The following is a 21,188-nucleotide window of genomic DNA, read 5'->3' on the forward strand; positions in this document are numbered from 1 at the left end:
TATTGAAAGGGCAAAGATAGCTGAGAAGCAAAAATGAAATGTCATTGATATGCCTTATGAGAGAAAGTGAGAACCATAAATATATTCTCAAAGAACCATGAAAAAGAACTGACAGATAAATACAGGGGTATGTCAGCCAGGTGGATGCAAAGAAAAAGACTTGGAACAAACCAGTCTTGCAAAAATACAATGCTAAACCTAAAAGTAGAATGAGATCAATGGAAGAACATCAATGAATTGCACCAAAACAGATAAAATTAGTATGATGCTTGCCTTGGCAATGGAAAATGAATGTTGCTGAAAATATTGAGAACTGCAGAAGCACACTCAGATTTCCTAGAGAAAATAAATATTATTAAAAAGATACATTGGGTTCTAAAAGCAGCTAGAATAAAGGCCACTGAGGTCCGAATAGTGCAAGACATCTTGACTCAGAAAAAATTAAATTGAGTCTGCTTTTACAAAGCAAAGCAAATACCATGGTTAGAGGTCAATTTTAGATTTGATTCCTTTACTATCTTGTGCTTTGTTGGAAAATACCTAGAAAATAAAAGGAAAGCTACAGTGCTCTAGTGGTGGGACATCAAATCTATACACAAGTGCATGGCCAGCCCAATAAAGAGGTGAGAACACTGAGAATACTACACAAGTTAAATGATGGAAAGGGGATGGGGAGAGAGCAAAGAGGAGGGAGACGTATTGTGCTGTTGAAATATATTAACTTGAAAAATTGTATATGCTTCTGAGTGTCCAGGAGTTAATGATGTACCTTCTGTATGATTGCTGGGACTGGTACCTCACTGTGGGCTGGCAGGGGCTAATAGCATTTTGATTGCCATGTGATCAGGTCCTGTGGGAGGGAATGCTGTTATTTTATATCAATCCTTCTGGTTGATTGAGAGAGAGTGTTGAGGGGTGTACCGTTGACACTTTGAAGGAGTTGTAAACAAGGAGACAAATGGGAAAATATTTTTCAGCTAAGCTAATGGTGCTGGCAACCAGGAGAGTATTTTGATTGCTAAATCCATCAGAATCTCTGCAGAATACCATAGAAACAGTGATGGACAGATGGTGGGGACAATATTATCACAGTACAGTATCAAACCCAGACTGGGTGGTCCAAATGCCACTTAACGTACCCATACCCAATTAATGAGAGTTATTGTTTAGGTCTGATGACAGGTCCCTTTGATGATGCAATAAAAAGAACATTACAGTGGCAAAACTTACTGTGATGAGTCCTGACTTATCTAAACCTTTTAGTACTGGCTGACTCACCATAAAATATCTTGTTGAGACATCAAGTTACCCTATGCCATCTTGGGATCTGAATTTAGTACTGTTACATTTTATTAAAATTTCTTTTGAACCTTTGGAGAGTTGTTCATTATTCCATCTGTCTATAAAAACAGTGTTTTTGATAGCAATCTCTTCTGCAAGGCATACAAGTAAATTACATGTGTTAATGGATGATCTGCAATTCACTGTTTTTCATAAAGACAAAGTGTTTCTTTTTACTCACCCTAAGTTTTTACCAAATGTAGTTTCTGATTTTCATATAAATCAGTCTATTATTTTAACAGTTTTCTTTCCCAAACCCCATACTCATGATGGAGAGCCTAAATTACACGCACTAGATGTTAGAAGAGCTCTATCATTTTATTTAGACAGAACTAAACAATTTAGACAGTCCCTAAAATTGTTGATTGCTTATGAAATGAAGAACAAGGGGAAAGCTATTTTTGTACAAACACTTTCTCAATGGGTTAGATGAAGTATTTATGAAGTTTATAACTTGAAGGAGGTACCCATTCCTGAAGGGATTAGAAAGCATTCGATTACAGAAAAGGCAGTCTGTAGATCTTGACAGTTTCCTCTAATAAAGATATGTAGACCAACACAGTGGAGTTCTGTTCAGACCTTTACTAAACCTTATTCTTTAGATTTGGAATCTAGATCTGATGCAAAATTTGGCAAGGCAGTCTCTGATGTAGTTTACAAACTCTACACTGAGGCTGAGTCAAGGAAAAGGCTGGAGCAGTACTGGGCCAGGAAAGCTCTGCAACATAGGCACTACTGCTGAGCATGGTCCTGGGGAAAGGAGCAGTATATGGAGAGCTCTAGCAGCGTAGGCAAGGGGAAGGAAAGAAGCCATTTCCGGGAGGACCACTGCCCTGCAACAGTAAGAAAAGGAGCCCTTACTGAGGTGGTCCAGCAGTGAATCTTTCCCTCCCTCCTTTTAGACATCACCCAAGAGAGTCACCTGAAACAATGGACTATAACTTAACAGCAGCCATGCCCCAAACTGGTCCATTTGATGTGGCCCAAAGGCAAGATGTGCAGGAGATAGGTCTAACATATGCCATGCCATGCTATCACACTTTCAGGGCCTTGGGCTGGGATCCAGAAGAGCAGGAGGGCCTGGGTCCCCCTACCAATCCCAAATTCCCCTACACCTAGCCCTAGGATGGGCAGGATTAGGGGGTTATTGACAAAGAAGCTGACCCAGCTGAACGCCATTCAGGGAGCTCAGAACACATTGAACTAAAAGGGAGACTGGAGCAGCAAGCTCTCACTACTAGGCCTGCTGACTGAACAGCCAGCCCTGCTACACAGTCCTTCAGTCCTTGTATAATTAGGACTCCATCATCCCACTATTCTGGGTCAGAGTACTGTTTATCAATCTATCCCATAAATGGGAATATGCAGAGGACAATCAAAGGAGAAATGGAGGTTACTTACCTGTAACCGAGGTTCTTCAGGGCAGACTCTGCAGAGTCACAGACCCCACCTGCCTTTCTCCACTACCTCAGAGTCCTACTTTCCTATTTCAACTCTCCGAATGACATTATAGGAAAAGGAACTTCCTGATCTAAAAGGGCATGACTGTTTCTCCTTTTCAGGAAGTAATGAAGACTCCATATGAAAAGGAGCTGAGCAGGGCTTCAGCTGTTTGGAGGTGGTTATTATATTTGTCCTATTGTGTCCCTAGCGAGCAATGCCATAAATGTTTAGTTCTTTAAATCTTTCCTCATAAATCAGTCTGTCCAGTTCCTTGATCATTTTTTTCTTATTCTTTCCTGTATCCTTCCAGTTTATGGATATCTTTCCTCCATTGACCTGGTGCCTAAAGGTACCAGGTACAATCTCAATATTACAGGTGTAAACACTGAATATCAAGGGACTGTTGCCTTCTTGCACCATGACCTAATGCCTGTATGTATGCAGCCCCAAATCATACTGATATTTTGCTTCCAAATCACATTATAAATTCACGTCTAGCTTGCTCTCCTCTATTACCCGTCTCTTTCAGCATTATTGCTTTCCAGTTTTTTCCCCCGCCTTCACTATCTGTATTTTAGATGATTTTCCCCAGATGTATTAACTGTAGCCTAATTTTGTTTTATTTCTGCCCATGTATTATTAGTAGGAGTAGTGTTGGGAACTTAATAGTATATAAATTTATTCATATCTCAGTTACTCCAAAAGCTGTTCAGAATTAGACAGTTGAAGGCAGATGTATGACGATAGTAATTTGGTTTGGATTGTGCTGGACACGTGACATGGGTGCCACATCTAACGCATAAAACTATGTTGCTGATTATGAAAAAAAATTAAACAAAAACTCAACATACATTTATTTCAAGCCAGGAAAGAAATTTTATTATCCAGACTTATACAATACAGTAAAGCTGCTGGTATGCAGTAAAATGAGCCCTTCACCTCAGGATTTAAGAACAGATAGTCATTGTAAAAGACAGAGAGGAAATTATAAGAAAGACACCAAGCTGTTGTGCATTATCGGATTACGCTCTTGTGACTATATCATTATCATTTCAGTTAGCATTTTCTAGTGTGCATACCAAACAGATTCCTTGTTACTCTGTTGGCAGGTATTTCATGATTCCCCTCTCAGATGCTTGCTGTCGTTAGAACTGGTACAACACAGGTGGTCTCATGTGGGTGAGGGGAATCAGTATTTCCTTTCCTGGGAAGAAATTACTTTTCCATCTACTGAATCTTCCACACTAATGCGAACTCTGCTGCTGCTGCTGCTGCTAAGGGATGCTGTGATGAAGAGAAAGGGAAACTGTAATTATAACTGGGGAAATAAATATACATCCGTAGAACACTGAAGAATCCTGTTTTTCTCCCACTAGAAGCTTCCTTCACTTATCATACACACAGCCCTGCCTCTTCTCACAACACTAGACTGTCACAGTCTTGAAATATGAGGATCATGAGATCTAAGTAAAGCTTACGTAATTTCCATATGAAAATTACATATCAAAATTGGCAGTACCTTACTGTTAGTATGACTCAGCAGAAGCCGATCAAGGGACCCCCAGATCTCCATAATTATTTTGAATTCAGAGATATGAGTATAAGTGATCAGATGCCTGCCTACCAGTTTGCTAGACCAGGGATAAAATAATTTTGGTCCTAAAAAAACTTTGGGGGCTATGGAGACAGTATGATCAATCTTTGGGAGGAGGAATGGAGATACTGTCTGTAATCCCTCTAGTCAATAGAGGATGGGCTTGTTCAGTTCTATTTTACCATAAGGATGGTGGTTGTATCCACCAACCGCACTACTAAATGTATTTTATTTCCCCTCTTTATTTCAAAATCCACCTTACCATCCTTAGGGCCCCATCCCGACAGCCTGTGGAAGAGAAGAGATACAGGATTAAACTAATGAGTTCCACTGCAATTGTGCACTGTGCAGCAGATTCAATCCTACTGATGTAGTCTGACCACTGAACGGCCTCTAAGTTGGAACATGCAAATTTTGTGTACAAAAGATCGACTGTGAAAAACTGCAGATGCGAAATGGAGGCCCTTTTGAAAATGTGGCCCTTAAATGACCATTCAGTAGTTATAGTGTTTTGGTTGTTATTGCTTATCCTCTTTTGCATATTCCGAAGGTCACTTATTTTTGCTCAGTCCTATAACAGTAAAGAATATGAACAGCAGTCAGTACAGTTGTAGCTCTTTAGATTCCTATTCCCATTCTTGACATTTCTACATTTTTACGTCTCTTAAAATTTCATTATTTAAAAAAAAATAAAAACTAAGAGCTGATTTCCCCCTCAAAAGTAGTGCTTCAGTGCACACACAAATGTCCTACTAGCATTAATGCAAGTTCTGTTTGTGGATCAGAGATGGGAATAGTCCCCAGCAAGTGAAAAGTTTATTTAAGAAGTGTTCTACACACTGGAAACATGAGGAAATAGCTTAGAATTACACCGTATAACAGTGGATATTTTCATCTTTCTATGGAGGAACCAGGGGTGTGACATTTACATGAGTAGTGAGAAGAGACTCTAATAGATGGTTCTACGCTAATGGCCATGATTCCCATGCAGCAAGAAACATGCAGGACCTTTATCTATTGCTCATCTTGTAGCTCATCTTAGTTAATATGAGTGCATTCCCACTTTCATAATTAAAGTTTTCATTATCAGCTCATTTGCCTTTGAAGATGGATTTGCATTTTGGCAGCCTTTGGGGTTTTCCTGGACACCTCTTGGCAGCCCACAATAGGCCCAGTACCCAGTCAGTACAATTCAGAAATCTGCAGTAGTCCTGGTTGTAATGAGGCTCAAGTTCACCTAATTTCAGGGCAGATTCCATACATTACTGTTATAACATATGTCATGTTAATAAGATTATAAATTGCCATTAGGGATTTTATTTTGGACATAGTTACATACTGGGAGTCCTGGCCTTCCAACAGATGGCGGTAAGTGGCAATCTCCTGCTCTAATCTGGTTTTGATGTCCAGGAGCATCTTATACTCTTGGTTCTGCCGCTCCATGTCACATCGAAGCTCAGCCAGTTGCTCCTCAATGCTGGTGATCATGGCCTGAAGTTGTGCTAGCTGTGCACAGTATCTTCCTTCTGTTTCTGCCAAGTTGGCTTCCAGCCCAGCTTTCTAATATAAAACAAAGTTAAAGTGGGTTATCATGCAGATTCATTCCATAGTAGAGCAAGAGATCAAAGGGAGGCATGTGCTAATAGTGACTTATTGTGTGCATGGAACAGCCACATACCATGCTGAGCTGGGATTGGAGTTCTATCTCCAGGCCCTGCAGTGTGCGTCTCAGTTCTGTAATCTCGCTCTTGCTGGTATGTATCTGTTCAGTACTGGTGGCTACTTCACGGTTCAGCTCCTCAGTCTGGAAGAAAAACAAAAATAATAAAAATCAAATGCAAATTGGATTACCAAATGTTTTATTTCCCAAAAGGAAAGTACCACCCTAATCACTGTCGTGGTGCTGCTTGCTTTGGATCTGTTTCTAAGCAATGGTCCAATGGTGAAAAGAGGATGAATGTTTAAAATCTTGGTAGGTGTATCAGGACTCTTAGCTTCTTACCGAATGCAGAAACTGATCAGCAAATGCAGGAGTGTTGCACAGAAATTGGGACCATGATGAGATGATAGTGCATCAATTTATTTGTTCATTGGGATAGCCATACCTGTTTATAGAACCAGGCCTCAGCATCTCGACGGTTCTTATCAGCCAGTATTTCATACTGCTCTCTCATCTCAGCCAGGATACTGGTGAGATCAACTCCAGGAGCAGCATCCATCTCTACGCTGACCTGTCCACCCAGCTGATTGCTGTATTCCTTCATTTCCTACAGAGACAGAAAGACACAAAAGAGGTTATACATTCTTCCCTTGTACACTTTCTGCCCTCAGCAATCCATATAGCTTAACTGGGAAACATGTGGTTTGAGTTATGGTTATTACACACCTCACTGCCTGCTAGCCCGTAATTCCCCATTTCATTTTAAATTTTACCATGGTTAAATCCCTTACGCTTAACAATCTGTCCCAATTTGTAATTAGCTCAGACACTATAATTTCCTTCCCCAGACTTGAAGATGAGCTCTGAGAAGCTCGAAAGCTTGTGCCTTTCTCCAACAGAATTTGATCCAATCAAAGACTTTACCTTGATACAGGTTGCAACATCCTCTGCTAAATTAGAAGTTTTTATTTTCTTTCTTTATATATAATTTAACTTTATTATATACATTTTCTGTTGCATGTATTATAACTTTAATATCTTAACACATGAGTTCTTTATCAGTTCCTTTTCATAAAGAAGTTTATTCAGACATTGAATTTTTGTTCGCATATGTGGTTGGAACTGAAATTTTTAAATGAAATATCTTGATTATTGTGGATTGATGTTTGTCTATGTGTGTGATCTTTTTTAAAATAAAATGTCTGGAACAATCATATTTTTGTTTCTAAATGAATGGGAACATTTCATGTAAGAAATATTGTTGTCTATGGAATAATTTAAAAATTTCTGACCGCAGGCTCATGCACGTCAAAGGAGGTACACAACTCACATCTGTAACACAGTTTAGAATCAGAGGGATATTAGTCTGGGGAGCCCTTTGGATTTGTTTTAAGGTTAAAGATTTTTTTATAAATCATCCAGTTGTGAAGCTGTCATTCCTTGGGGTATTTTTTAATCCCAAACTGAATTCTAAATGTGGATGTTTCTCCCCACTCCATGTTTAGAGCACTCACTTCCTCATGATTCTTCTTGAGGAAAGCCAACTCTTCCTTCAGGTTTTCAATCTGCATCTCCAGATCAGCTCTGGACAGAGTCAGCTCATCCAAGACTCTACGCAGGCCATTGATATCAGCCTCAACACTCTGGCGAAGGAACAACTCGTTCTCATATCTGCAATTTAAATAAAAGAAACAGACATTTGAAAACACATGGCTTTGTATCCTATGTAATTGTAAAAACAGGGAATCTTATGCCTGTTGTGTCAGAGAGGAACAGGACAACAGAAATGTAAAGTCAGAAGACAGACCAAATATAGTAGGCTAGAATGTTTGTTCCAGTTTTAAAGTATGCTATGCAAAAATGTGTGAGATAGCCATCTTGGTCCTTTGTGGACATTTGACAACATCATATCACCAAATAAATTGGCATTTTTGGCAATCCCAAGATACCAGCACCTAGTTACAACAGTGATTAGTACTATAAGACAGACTGACAGACAGATCAGGATTTAGGTGCAATGCCAGAATTGTATGTGGGAACTTACAAAAAGCCCACCTACTGGGTTATCAAGCTGGTGCTCATATGCAGTAAGAAAATCACTATATTTAAAGAGGAAAACTTGAAAATAACAAATGTATTTGGACTTGAACTACATTTCTGAAGCATAGCTAAATATGAGCTTTATGGGTTTGTATACCTAGATGGGGTTATTAACATCTATAAAAAAGATAATGGACAATCCAGTTTTCGTGACCTCTCAGTGATGAAGAAAGGCATACGTTGTAAGCTTTGCCCAGGGCACTAGAGGAGAAAATATAATCCTGGAGCTACATCATTGTAAGGGAAAGTACTTGGTGGCATCTTGACAGCAGTGCCCTGAAGACAAGCTCATTTCAACAGCATACCTGAATTTCTGTAGGTCACTCTTTGGCTTTCCTATCTATCTTTCCTCTCCTAATGCCTACATCCTATGAGAGAGAATGAGTACAAGAAAGAGATTATCCCTCCATCCCATCATGCCACTTCAAGCTGAAAGCAAATTCAGACCCTTTCTCATTTTAAAATCTTTAAGTGAAAATTTTTTCAGTGAGAATGAACTGTACAAAAAGTTAATAACAGTATAGGAAGTTAAGACATGAGGTATAACAAAACAGGAAGACATCTTGATTGGCTTGGTGTCATTGCCAATAAAGTTTCTTCTCCCATTTCTTCCTTTAGCATATCTATTCTTTTGCCAGGATTTTCTCTTGTAAATTATAAGGGAGAAAATTCCATCCCTAAACTTGTGAGCTGTGGTTGGGAATCCATACTCTCTGCTACTATGATGAGATGTTCAGCTTCCGAAATATTAATTTGAAACAGCTAGAGCAAAATTAACTTACTTCAGTCTGAAATCATCTGAAGCCAGTCTAGCATTGTCAATCTCCAAAATGACTCTGGAATTGTCAATAGTAGCTGCAAGAATCTGGCAATTGGGAGACAGAAAAAAGATTCCTGTGAATAATGGTGAAAAATGACTGTACAGGGGTGGGCAAACTTTTTGACCTGAGAGCCACATCTGGGTATGGAAATTGTATGGTGGGCGATGAATGTTCACGAAATTGGGGGTTGGGATGCAGGAGGGAGTGAGGGCTCCAGTTGGTGGTGTGGGCTCTGGGGTGGGGCCAAAAATGAGGAGTTCAGCATGTGGGAGGGGGTTCCGGGCTGGGGCAGGGGGTTGGGATGCGGGAGAGGATGAGGGCTCCGGCTGAAGGTGTGGGCTCTGGGGTGGGGCCAGAGATGAGGGGTTTGGGATGCAGGAGGGGGCTGCGGGCTGGGGTGGAGCAGCGGGGTTCGGAATATGAGAGTAGGCTCTGGGCTGAGTCGGGCTTGGGGTTTGGGAGGGGTTAGATAGGTGCAGATTGTTACTGAGACATGTAAAGCAGTGAAGAAGAGAGAAGGATTGGATCTGGGGTGATAAATCATTAATCAAAGCACGATTTATGAATTCCAAAAAACACATTTCATTATATCGCCCTTACCCCACACCATACTATTCATAGCTTATACATGGGAAAAACAAAAGAAGCTAAACATTAGTCGTATTCTAAATGTGGACCCGGGAGCTGAGTGTAAAATAGAGATCTTGAGGTTTATCCGAAGCAAGTGTGGGTGTGTCAGACTGAAATTAGACAGCTTGATTTTCCCTCTCTTTCCTATTTGTGTAATCTCTCAGTTCATGCAATTAATGGCAACAAAATCCAACCCTTCATTCTTTGTGCTAATGTTCTTAAGATAAAAGATGAAATAAGAATTAAATCTGACTGCACATTATTACCCAGTACAGTTCTGATGGCAATAGAATATTGAAACATTCTCCTTGCCAAAATGTGTTTGAAATAATGAACTCAAAATATAAATCTAACTTTTCATAAGCATGTTTCTCTCGTTCTAAATGTAATCTATGGTACTTTTGTACAAATTTTATAATCCTTAAAAATTAATTACAGTGGGAAGTTAAACAGTACATTCAATTCACACCCAGGGTAAATGGAAAGTAAACTTACACCATACAATATTTCACCTTACCTTTGCCCCGAAGACTTCCTTACTTTTGAAGGCCATGGTTTGTACTTTGTCACATTGTTTAATATTTGATTGCTTTACAACTTATGGATAAACTTTAATGTATTGTGTCATATTTTGTTACCATCTTGGAGCTTTCAATTAATATTAAGAAAAGCCTACATTTTTGGTGTGAGACTTTTATTTTAATAAAATAAAACAGCAATAGCTGTTCCCTTCTTTCCTGCTGGAGTGTTTTTATCCACAATGCATTTACTTTTTTGGCAAGAAATTATGACTTTGTAATTCTTTCTAATTGGTTAAAAAAGTTGGAATGTGCAATTCACTAATAATAAATTGTTATAACAATCCCTTCTAAATATGAATGTCATACCTTGTCTCGAAGCTCATCAATTATCTTGTAATAAGGACTGTAGTCACGTTCTGGACTAGTGGGACCTTGCTTCTGATACCAGTCTCGGATTTTGATCTCTAGATCAGTATTTGCTTGCTCCAGAGCTCGCACCTTGTCCAGATAGGCTGCCAGACGATCGTTCAGGTTCTGCATAGTTATCTTTTCGTTTCCAGATAGGATTCCTCCATCACCACCACCAAAGTCATAAATACCACCAAAGCCACCACCAGCACCTCCTCCAAAGCAACCACCAGCATCTCCTCCAAAGCCAGAATAAAAGCCACTACTTCCTCCATAGCCCCCACCCAAGCCAGAACTATATCCAGCCCCATAGCTACTGCCCAAGCCACCACCATATCCACTTCCAGAGGAGACATACCGAGTGGAAGAGACAGAAACGCCCCTGCCACCAGATCCTCCATGGATACTTGCGGGTCTGTAGGATCCTCCCATTCGGACTGAAGAAACACGAGAGGAGCTACTGCCCCCACCCCCCAGACCACCACCATAGTTAGAAGAGGTGCTCTGCATAAAGGAAGTAGCCATGACAGCAGCACTGAAGGATCTGGTGTCAGTTACTCAGCTTGGCCTAGTATAAGAGAGTAAGTCTCTGCACTGTAGTGGAGCTCAATTTATACCAACCACAGTGGGTGTTATATGACAAACCCACTCTCCAAACCTCCCCCAAAAGATCTCCACCCTTAAGGGTGATGCCAAGTTATAATAATTTTGCTTACTAACACAGCTGGCTGTACATCCTGAGGAGTTGGACTTTTTTTCTTCAATTAAACAAAAGGTATGATTCAGGATGAATGCATGTTTGTTTTTTTCTTGAGGCTACAGTTCTACCACTTGGATTATGTTTTACATTTTTTTTACATTCAAGAAAAGAAAAAACAACTGAGCCCCTGCATCCCTTTTGTGGTGCTTGAATGACAGTTTCCAAGGAGATTGTTCTTCAGATGAAAGCAGTGTTTTTACTGGGGGCTGGGGGTTAGCACGAGGAGTAGTAGGGCATGCTACAAGTCACAATTGTAGGTTTAGGGAGCTGGCAATGCTGCCGGTCAGGACTGACTGGCATTGGCAGTGTTGGACAGGGAGCCAAGTACTGGAAGAGGAGGTTGTACTGTAGGACCTGATGTGCATTGACAGAGCTAGGGTTAATGGGAGAAACTTTTCCTGCCCTTCGCTTCAGAAACACCAAGTGTACATTAAAATCAAACATTTAAAAAAGAACAACAAATGCTATGTGTTTGCTGGCAACATCAATAAAAGAGGTTTCTATCTATCACAGTTGCCGAATTGGATATAGATAAATAAATTGGAAAATGGGATGGGAGGTTTCAGATTAACAGTCCTCAGTATCAAGGGTTTTTTTGAGGTTGCATAGTTGACAATTGAATGGAGCGCAAGAGACACATCACCAGAAAGACATGGCACTGGGAACCAAGAGCTATATCAACGGCCCCTCTTTGATCCACACCTTAACAATCTGCTTATGATACTGCCCTCTCACAGTCTGTTTTCTCACCTTTCCTATTCTAGAGAAAAGCAGTATATTTCCAAATTTTGATAGCATGTTTCAAACTGAGTTTGGAATTAAGCCATGGAGGCTTAGTCTTGCCATGGGTTGATTGATAGTTCTTAGTAGCTTGCCAAATCTATATATCACCAAGTCTTTAGTATCTTAAAGAACAAGTTTCAACAAACTCTTCTAACAGTGAAGAATGTTCCATAAAACCCCTGTAATGTAAGCATGCTGAAACTTACATGCTACTAGGCTCAGTTTAACTCCTAATGATCCTCTAATAAGCAAGATCACGTTCTGTTTCACTAAAATCCTGGGTTTCAACAGAAGCCCTTGTGGAAAATGTCATAGATTTTATAGGGACACTGAAGAGATTTTTCATAATTTTGAATCTTTTTTGTACTTACTGTTCATAATAACCCCTTTGGAAGCTTGAGGGTGAAATATGCTTTGCTGATTTTATTTTACTCCATGCACACACTGGATTGTTATTGGACAGGATCTCATGAATGGTAGGTAGCAGATGCAGCCGAAAAAATAAAAACAATAGAACAGCTTAATTTATTCTCCTATAACATAACTCAGAAGAGCAGCCTGACAGAGAGTCTGATGTTTTTATTCCTCCTTCTGTAACATCAAGCCTGAATTCTCAGGGCATATTTCATGTGATCAAGATCCTGCAATCCAAGAAGGGCACAGCAGTTGCAGATCTCAGCCCCTTCCATCTTTCCATCTTCTTATTCTTGATTTGTCTTTCATTTTAAATGACAAGGCCAGCTTTGTTCCAATAGTTTACAATATTTTTTCTCTATATTGTTTGTAATATTTTCTTACCAAAAGTGCCAACCACCTGTGAAGTTTGGAGTTGTTCAGTTCTGGACCAAGTCTTTACCGCATAAACCAATTGCTGTTTCTTACAGATGCTTTCATAGAATCGTAGAATATCAGGGTTGGAAGGGACCTCAGGAGGTCATCTAGTCCAACCCTCTGCTCAAAGCAGGACCAATCCCCAACTAAATCATCCTAATCCCCAACTAAATCATTCACAATAAGGTTCATTTCAGTGAGTTCTAGTCTGAGTGTTGCTTCTTCTTATGAAAGAAAAATGATCAAATTATCCACGAGTGCAGATTGCTGGTAAACAATTTGTGTGTATCTCTAGTTCACAATTCACATTCTGTTGGTTATTTACATAAATCTCATAATATTATTACTGGCTCTTGTTTGGATTACTTCTCTAACTAGACAATATATCATTTTATAGTCAAATAGACAGTGTGAAATTAATTGGCTTTTGTCAAATAATTGAGCTAAGATGTTGCTTTTCTTGAGTATTCACATTAGTAAAACTTGAGATTAAAACTTTGGCTAATCAAAGTTCATTTTCGAATTTGATTAAATATTCACTGAATTTTTCCTCAATATTAGCTCAGCTCTAGATCTAGGTGTGAATCCTGATATGAACAAATGTGGGTTTCTTTTTCTGGAGACTATTTCTGTACGTTACTCTTGTTGTATGAACTGCCTAAAAATTCTTAACATTTCCCCAAACATTGACTTCTCCCAGTTTCACCACCCTCCTGTGTTCAAATGAACCTTTCTTTGAGGTCAGTGGAGCGATGCCGTTTTACACCAGCTGAGATCTAGTTCACTGTCTTGTTCATCCAGCACTTTTCAGCAGCTGGGTATGAAGTGAAAATGACTCTACCGAGAAAGTCACAGCAGAGCCACCCACCCACTGAGGCGGTAGGAGCTGTATTGAGCTTGCCACTTGTGGTCTTTGCACACTTCACACTAACCTTTCCCTAAGATTTGATACCTCATGTCTTGACGCTTACACTCAGTTTAGTCCTTTGCATGGTACTCAGTACTGTGCCTCTGTAAATGAGGAATTCCAAACTAAGCTATGTATAAACTACTCCGTTTGTTCTGCCTTGGCAGAGCTTTGTTGGCAGACGTCCTCTGGCATGTCTGCACTCTGCAAACTCTGTTATTGTCATCGTTTTTTTACTAGATTTCTAAAAAATAATATCCTGTCAGCTCATGCAGACAAAGAGTTCCATTCAGAAAGAGGCCTGTTTGTCACCATGACATACCCAGCCTTTGTGTGGTCAAACCATAACGATTCATCACATACCCTGCAGGCTGTCTATTTCTGAATGAACTGAGAGAGCCAGACTTCAGATTTAACACTATCTGACACTTTCTGAATGATTTTACTTTTAATATTTCACCTGAAACCTTCCAGTACAGTAAGAGTATGTGCCAACATTTTCAAACTTTGGTGCCTAAAATTAGACACTAAAACCCATATTTTGGTGCCTAAATAAAGGTGGCCTCATTTTCAGGGTTACTGAGCATCTGCAGGTAGGCCTTCAATAAAATTTGTGAATGTTTTGCACCTCTAAAAATCAGGACATTCCTTTACATGGTTAAAGGTCCATTCAGTACCTAACTTTAAATACTGAAATTTGCAAATATTGGCTGTAGGATGTCCATGCAGGAAAGTGTCCCCATACATCTTACTTTCTACCCTGTAGCATTTAATTACACAAACAATGCATGATAGAAATACTCAGCTTCATGAGTCCACATAATGCAAAGCACTTTGGGGGTTAAGCATTTTTCACATATTGTTTTAACTGTTGCAATGCTGAAGAACCTGACTTACTGCATGAGCATGTAACATGCTGTAAGCTAACTAATGTTGGTACTCTATTGGGACTCTGTTCAGACACTTGGAATAAAGAGAACTCTGACAAAAATTACAAACCAACAGGGAATGGGCTCCTATGTATAGCCTTTGGAGAATAAAGACAGAACAGGAGATCTTTGCTCATCTATAATGGATTCCAGGTGTAATCACTAGGTTTAGGAGACAAAGGATTTGCAATTTGATATGAAACATTTCTTAGCAAGTGAGTCAGCAACTTTGAAGGAGAGATACAGAAGCCTCTTTGTGTTTGATGCGTTACAGACTTCTCCCGCTGCTCCCACAGGCAGATGTAAAATATAAAGGTATACTGTTTTAGAACAAGCTTCATCTCTACCAAAGCTAATGCTTTTATTGATAACCTGCAATACTCCCAACTCTTCTGATTCTGTGCTCACCTCCAGCTCTGCCAAGGCACCTCAATGCAACTTCTGTTCCTGTCTTAGTCTCCCTCTCACTACCCTGCCTTTGTCAATGCACCTCCATCCTGATCTGCATGGGTAGGATTCTGTGGTGGGGATAAGAGGTATTTTAATTATTTTTCCCCTTTGGTTATTTTTCAGTCAGACAACTTTCTAATGTGAATTTACCAGATTCCAACAAATTAAGCATGGATAGGCTGTGTCAGTACTTGGAAAGAAATCTCCAAGGAATACCCAGGGTTTTGCAGGAAATGGTGTTGGCAATTCCCATGAATCATTACCAAATGAATGCACCAGTATGGTGTTCGCCCCCATGATTAAAAGGGTTTGCTCACACTTTGTGGATGAGATTCATGGTCTTGGGATACTTCTGGATATCCAGATGCTCTTGCAATCTGAGGTACTGCATTAGCCAGATGTGCCTTTTCTTGTTTGTGCTTGGCACAGAGAATGCAGCTGTTCTCTCTAATGTGGAAGTTGTCACAGTGCTCCATGTCTTTGCCACCTACAGATTAGAATTACTGCCACGCTACACTTGAGGACCATTCTGAAACTAACATTGATGCAAAATACTTTGATTTGTTTACTTATCAGTGCTAATTACAGGGCATGTGTTACATCAATACTGCAGAGGATGAACTGGCCTCCTGGTCACTTCCCAATACAATTAAAAGTGCTGATAATGACCTTTAAATCTCTGCATACTTTGGGACCTGAGAGCTCTCCTTTCTCACCATGTCCTACTACAAAGTTGAGATCTGCCTCTGTGGTTTTATTCAGAGTCCTTATTAGAGGTAAGTGTCAGTACTGGTGGCAGATTGTTTTAAATAGTGATCCCTCAACTATGGAATTCACTTCCCACTTTGCTCTAACAAACGGCAAATATATCCATTTTCAGGGCACATCTAAATCTATGTGTTTGCTTGAGCTTTTGTCTGCATGGGTAAGATGTGGTGTGTTTTTATTTAGAGCTATGTATGAGGTTGAGTTAATAGGTTTTGGCTGACATTGGTCAACTGATCGTAAGGTTTTTAATGGTTTCAGAGTGGTAGCCGTGTTAGTCTGTATCAGCAAAAACAACAAGGAGGACTTGTGGCACCTTAGAGACTAACAAATTTATTTGGGTTTTTAATAAAATTATTATTGTTGTTCTTGTTATTTATCTAACATTTACATTGGACTAGAACCCAGGTGCTGTACAACCACATAACAAGTGACCGTATCTGCCTCAAATGGTCTCTGCACATGTGACTGAAAAGAAGGTGATTGGCACATTTTAAAAAATAAGCAAACGGGAAACTTAGAAAAAGCATTCTTCACTTTCTTGCCAAAACCGTTGGATACTGTTGCTCTGTGCTGTTAACCAGCTAATACATATCTGTAATTAATTAAATTAACTCTGTGTATAACTCTGTGTATGGCACCCTGACAGCAGGATTGTCTGGCTATGTAGACTCCCTCCTCAGGCCCTACGCTACCAGCACTCCCAGCTACCTTCGAGACACCACTGACTTCCTGAGGAAACTTCAATCCATCGGTGATCTTCCTGATAACACCATCCTGGCCACTATGGATGTAGAAGCCCTCTACACCAACATTCCACACAAAGATGGACTACAAGCCGTCAGGAACACTATCCCCGATAATGTCATGGCTAACCTGGTGGCTGAACTTTGTGACTTTGTCCTTACCCATAACTATTTCACATTTGGGGACAATGTATACCTTCAGATCAGCGGCACTGCTATGGGTACCCGCATGGCCCCACAGTATGCCAACATTTTTATGGCTGATTTAGAACAACGCTTCCTCAGCTCTCGTCCCCTAAAGCCCCTACTCTACTTGTGCTATATTGATGACATCTTCATCATCTGGACCCATGGAAAAGAAGCCCTTGAGGAATTCCACCATGATTTCAACAATTTCCATCCCACCACCAACCTCAGCCTGGTCCAGTCCACACAAGAGATCCACTTCCTGGACACTACAGTGCTAATAAACAATGGTCACATAAACACCACCCTATACCGGAAACCTTCTGACCGCTATTCCTACCTGCATGCCTCCAGCTTTCACCCTGACCACACCACACGATCCATCGTCTACAGCCAAGCTCTGCGATACAACCGCATTTGCTCCAACCCCTCAGACAGAGACAAACACCTACAAGATCTCTGTCAAGCTTTCTTACAACTACAATACCCACCTGCAGAAGTAAAGAAACAGATTGATAGAGCCAGAAGAGTTCCCAGAAGTTACCTACTACAGGACAGGCCTAACAAAGAAAATAACAGAACGCCACTAGCCGTCACCTTCAGCCCCCAACTAAAACCCCTCCAACGCATTATTAAGGATCTACAACCTATCCTAAAGGATGACCCAACACTCTCACAAATCTTAGGAGACAGGCCAGTCCTTGCCTACAGACAGCCCCGCAACCTGAAGCAAATACTCACCAACAACCACATACCACACAACAGAACCACTAACCCAGGAACTTATCCTTGCAACAAAGCCCGTTGCCAACTGTGTCCACATATCTATTCAGGGTACACCATCATAGGGCCTAATCACATCAGCCACACTGTCAGAGGCTCGTTCACCTGCACATCCACCAATGTGATATATGCCATCATGTGCCAGCAATGCCCCTCTGCCATGTACATTGGTCAAACTGGACAGTCTCTACATAAAAGAATAAATGGACACAAATCAGATGTCAAGAATTATAACATTCATAAACCAGTCGGAGAACACTTCAATCTCTCTGGTCACGCAATCACAGACATGAAGGTCGCTATCTTAAAACAAAAAAAGAAAAGGAGTACTTGTGGCACCTTAGAGACTAACCAATTTATTTGAGCATGAGCTTTCGTGAGCTACATCCGATGAAGTGAGCTGTAGCTCACGAAAGCTCATGCTCAAATAAATCGGTTAGTCTCTAAGGTGCCACAAGTACTCCTTTTCTTTTTGCGAATACAGACTAACACGGCTGTTACTCTGAAACCTATCTTAAAACAAAAAAACTTCAAATCCAGACTCCAGCGAGAAACTGCTGAATTGGAATTCATTTGCAAATTGGATACTATTAATTTAGGCTTAAATAGAGACTGGGAGTGGCTAAGTCATTATGCAAGGTAGCCTATTTCCTCTTGTTTTTTCCTACCCCCCCCCAGATGTTCTGGTTTAACTTGGATTTAAACTTGGAGAGTGGTCAGTTTGGATGAGCTATTACCAGCAGGAGAGTGAGTTTGTGTGTGTATGGGGGTGGGGGGGATGTGAGAAAACCTGGATTTGTGCTGGAAATGGCCCACCTTGATTATCATGCACATTGTAGGGAGAATGGTCACTGTGGATGAGCTATTACCAGCAGGATAGTGAGTTTGTGTGTATGGTTTTTGGGAGGGGGGTGAGGGGATGAGAGAACCTGGATTTGTGCAGGAAATGGCCCAACTTGATTATCATGCACATTGTGTAAAGAGTTGTCACTTTGGATGGGCTATCACCAGCAGGAGAGTGAATTTGTGTGGGGGGGTGGAGGGTGAGAAAACCTGGATTTGTGCTGGAAATGGCCCAACCTGATGATCACTTTAGATAAGCTATTACCAGCAGGACAGTGGGGTGGGAGGAGGTATTGTTTCATATTCTCTGTGTATATATAAAGTCTGCTGCAGTTTCCATGGTATGCATCCGATGAAGTGAGCTGTAGCTCACGAAAGCTCATGCTCAAATAAATTGGTTAGTCTCTAAGGTGCCACAAGTACTCCTTTTCTTTTTGCGAATACAGACTAACACGGCTGTTACTCTGAAATCTGTGTATAATATTTTCAGCACTCTGTTAAGTTTGTAAAATGCTCTGGGAAACTTCAAAATGAAAGCAGAATATAATGTACAATATTACTTCCTAGTAGATTTATATCTTTATTTTACTTCAGTTACCATTAAAAATGCATAATTTCAATGTTTTTTAAAAAAATCCTCTTTTAGAGATGAGATTAAGAACACCAAATTCATTTCACAACCAGCTGAGTCTCTTTTTAGAGTTTGAAGATAGGTCTCACTCTCCAGCTGTGGAAAAGCTAGTTTGCTAACATCCTGTTTGTCTAATTGTAACTTCTAAACTGCGTACCTTCCCTAGCTGGCTTCATTCTTCTGCAGCATGGCTAGAAACAGTTTTCAGAAAAATGTACATAAAAGTGCTATTAATTGCAGGAGGGTTACCCGCTCTTTCTCCTCTGCTAAGCTCTGCTTGGACTGTGACTCAAGCCCTGGACAAGAGAGCAGGGGCTACTCGGGCTACCCCCACCATGAGCAAGTGGGCAGGGAGGAGGTGGGGAGGGAGAGGAGCGGAGCCCTGGCTTACTTGCTGTCCAGAGTATCTGGGTGGGTGCTCAGAGAAGAATTCTTTGTTTCATAAAAAATTGAGAAATAATGTACTCCTTCCCCAGAGTAAGTGGAAGGAGGGGAAACATTGTTATCCTCTGAGACACAATTTGCAATTTGGTCTGTTCCTAGGGGATACAGCTATGCATTGCCCCTTACTCAGGGCCGATTGTAAGACAGCTGTCTAGCCCTCAGTGACTAATCAATAACATGGCCATTATGATACTTGGAGGCGTGGATGTCTTATGCTACAGGTAGGCTATTACTGTGGGTATTTTGCATGTTGAGCTGCCTTTTAAAATGAAGCCTATAAGGATGCCACTGGTTTATGTCCCAACCCCGGTCATAACATACAGTTTCCAAAGCAATGGCTGGGAATGAAATTTGATACTCGGGGGACTGAACAATTCAGTTAAACATCATCAGTGCCTCAACTATGATAAATCTTCAAGAGACTGGAATGAAAATTGTTCCCTTTGAATCTTAAAGACATCAGCTCTTCTGCTACTTTTAACTACTTTGTTTTGTTTTTTAAGTTATTGTTTTTTTCTGTGAATTTATAACGCTGGTTAATTCCTGCCTTTTAGGGGGTCTGGGTGAAGGAAATGCAGGAATGCAGAGGGTTAACATTGGGGAAGATTGCAGAAATCTGACTTAATTCCATGTGGGTCACTGACTGAAATTTCTCAGATCTCTGTATCCTGTTGCACTCATAATACTTTAGCAGTGAAAAACTTTATGGGATGGAATAGCCTTAAAAACTAAAGCTAGATCCCAGTTTAAAAGCTCCAAAATTCTAGACTACAAAGCAAGCTTGGTTAGAACATATCATGGCTAATATTGGTTGCTACTTGCAGAAATCAGAGAGCCCTAATAATCTCAATAAGGCTACCACATCACTATTTGATGGTTGCTAATGTTGTAGAACAACGAAGTATCAGTGCCAACTCAGCAAGCATACAGTATAGCAAATAATGAACCAGTCTTGTGCTCCTGTCTGGGAAGCTGGAAAGCTTTGCGGTCAGGCACGGGAGACTACTATCATTCACCATAATTGACTTTGGGTCTGGTCTTGCAAGATATTAGCACTGTCTCTAATGTGCTGAGTCTGCTCAATTCCCGTTGAAGTCAATGGAAGCTGAGGGTGCTCATATCTTGCAGAAGATGCTCAGTATGTTGTAGGATAGGGTCAGGCCTTTTACATTGGCACAGTTATGTTGTTGTAAGTATTCAGAGACCGAAGGTTTGTTGCGATTAGATGTGGATTGGGTATGCATTTGCCACTTAACGGGGTATGGAGTAGAGGTTTATCTTTTAGTTTGGGGATAAATGTGTTCAAATATATATTGCATGAAAAAACCTTACATAACTTTCCATCTTGAGGGATCCTATAAGTTTCTATTGGATCTCACTCCATTCTGAGATGCTTTATTCTTCCACCCATGAATACTGGTTCCCACTCACCATGTTTTTACCAAGAGTACTTTGGAATTCATTAATAGTCCTTTTCAGTTGGCCGCAGCCATTGCTATTCATAATAATATCTGTTTGGTATATCACAATAACCAGACAGAAGTGATGTTTGCATAAATCAGATGATTTTATTAGACAGTAGAAACAGCAAAAATAGTAGTAAAAGAGAACT

At 40.4% G+C, this 21,188-nt stretch overlaps 1 protein-coding gene across 1 annotated transcript; it reads right to left on the minus strand.

Annotated features, from left to right (window-relative positions):
- Window positions 1-3,973: 3,973 nt before the first annotated feature.
- LOC144257880 (keratin, type I cytoskeletal 15-like) lies at window positions 3,974-11,043 on the minus strand. Its single transcript, XM_077806086.1, has 8 exons — window positions 10,477-11,043; window positions 8,921-9,003; window positions 7,553-7,709; window positions 6,484-6,645; window positions 6,057-6,182; window positions 5,718-5,938; window positions 4,641-4,666; window positions 3,974-4,068 (listed from the first exon to the last, which is right to left on the minus strand). Exons 1-8 carry the CDS (start codon window positions 11,041-11,043, stop codon window positions 3,974-3,976), a joined length of 1,437 nt encoding a protein of 478 aa, XP_077662212.1.
- Between the last annotated feature and the right edge of the window lie 10,145 nt (window positions 11,044-21,188).

The sequence above is a fragment of the Eretmochelys imbricata genome, chromosome 27 (assembly GCF_965152235.1).
Source record: "Eretmochelys imbricata isolate rEreImb1 chromosome 27, rEreImb1.hap1, whole genome shotgun sequence".
Taxonomy (NCBI): Eukaryota; Metazoa; Chordata; order Testudines; family Cheloniidae; genus Eretmochelys; species Eretmochelys imbricata.

Coding starts and splice junctions, on each gene's coding strand:
- LOC144257880 (XM_077806086.1), bottom strand. CDS start 11,043: ATGGCTACTTCCTTTATGCAGAGCACCTCTTCTAACTATGGTGGTGGT. Junction 7,710..8,920: donor TCAGATGATTTCAGACTGAA/GTAAGTTAATTT, acceptor TTTAAATTGCAG/ATATGAGAACGAGTTGTTCC. Junction 6,183..6,483: donor AGGCCTGGTTCTATAAACAG/GTATGGCTATCC, acceptor TTTTTCTTCCAG/ACTGAGGAGCTGAACCGTGA.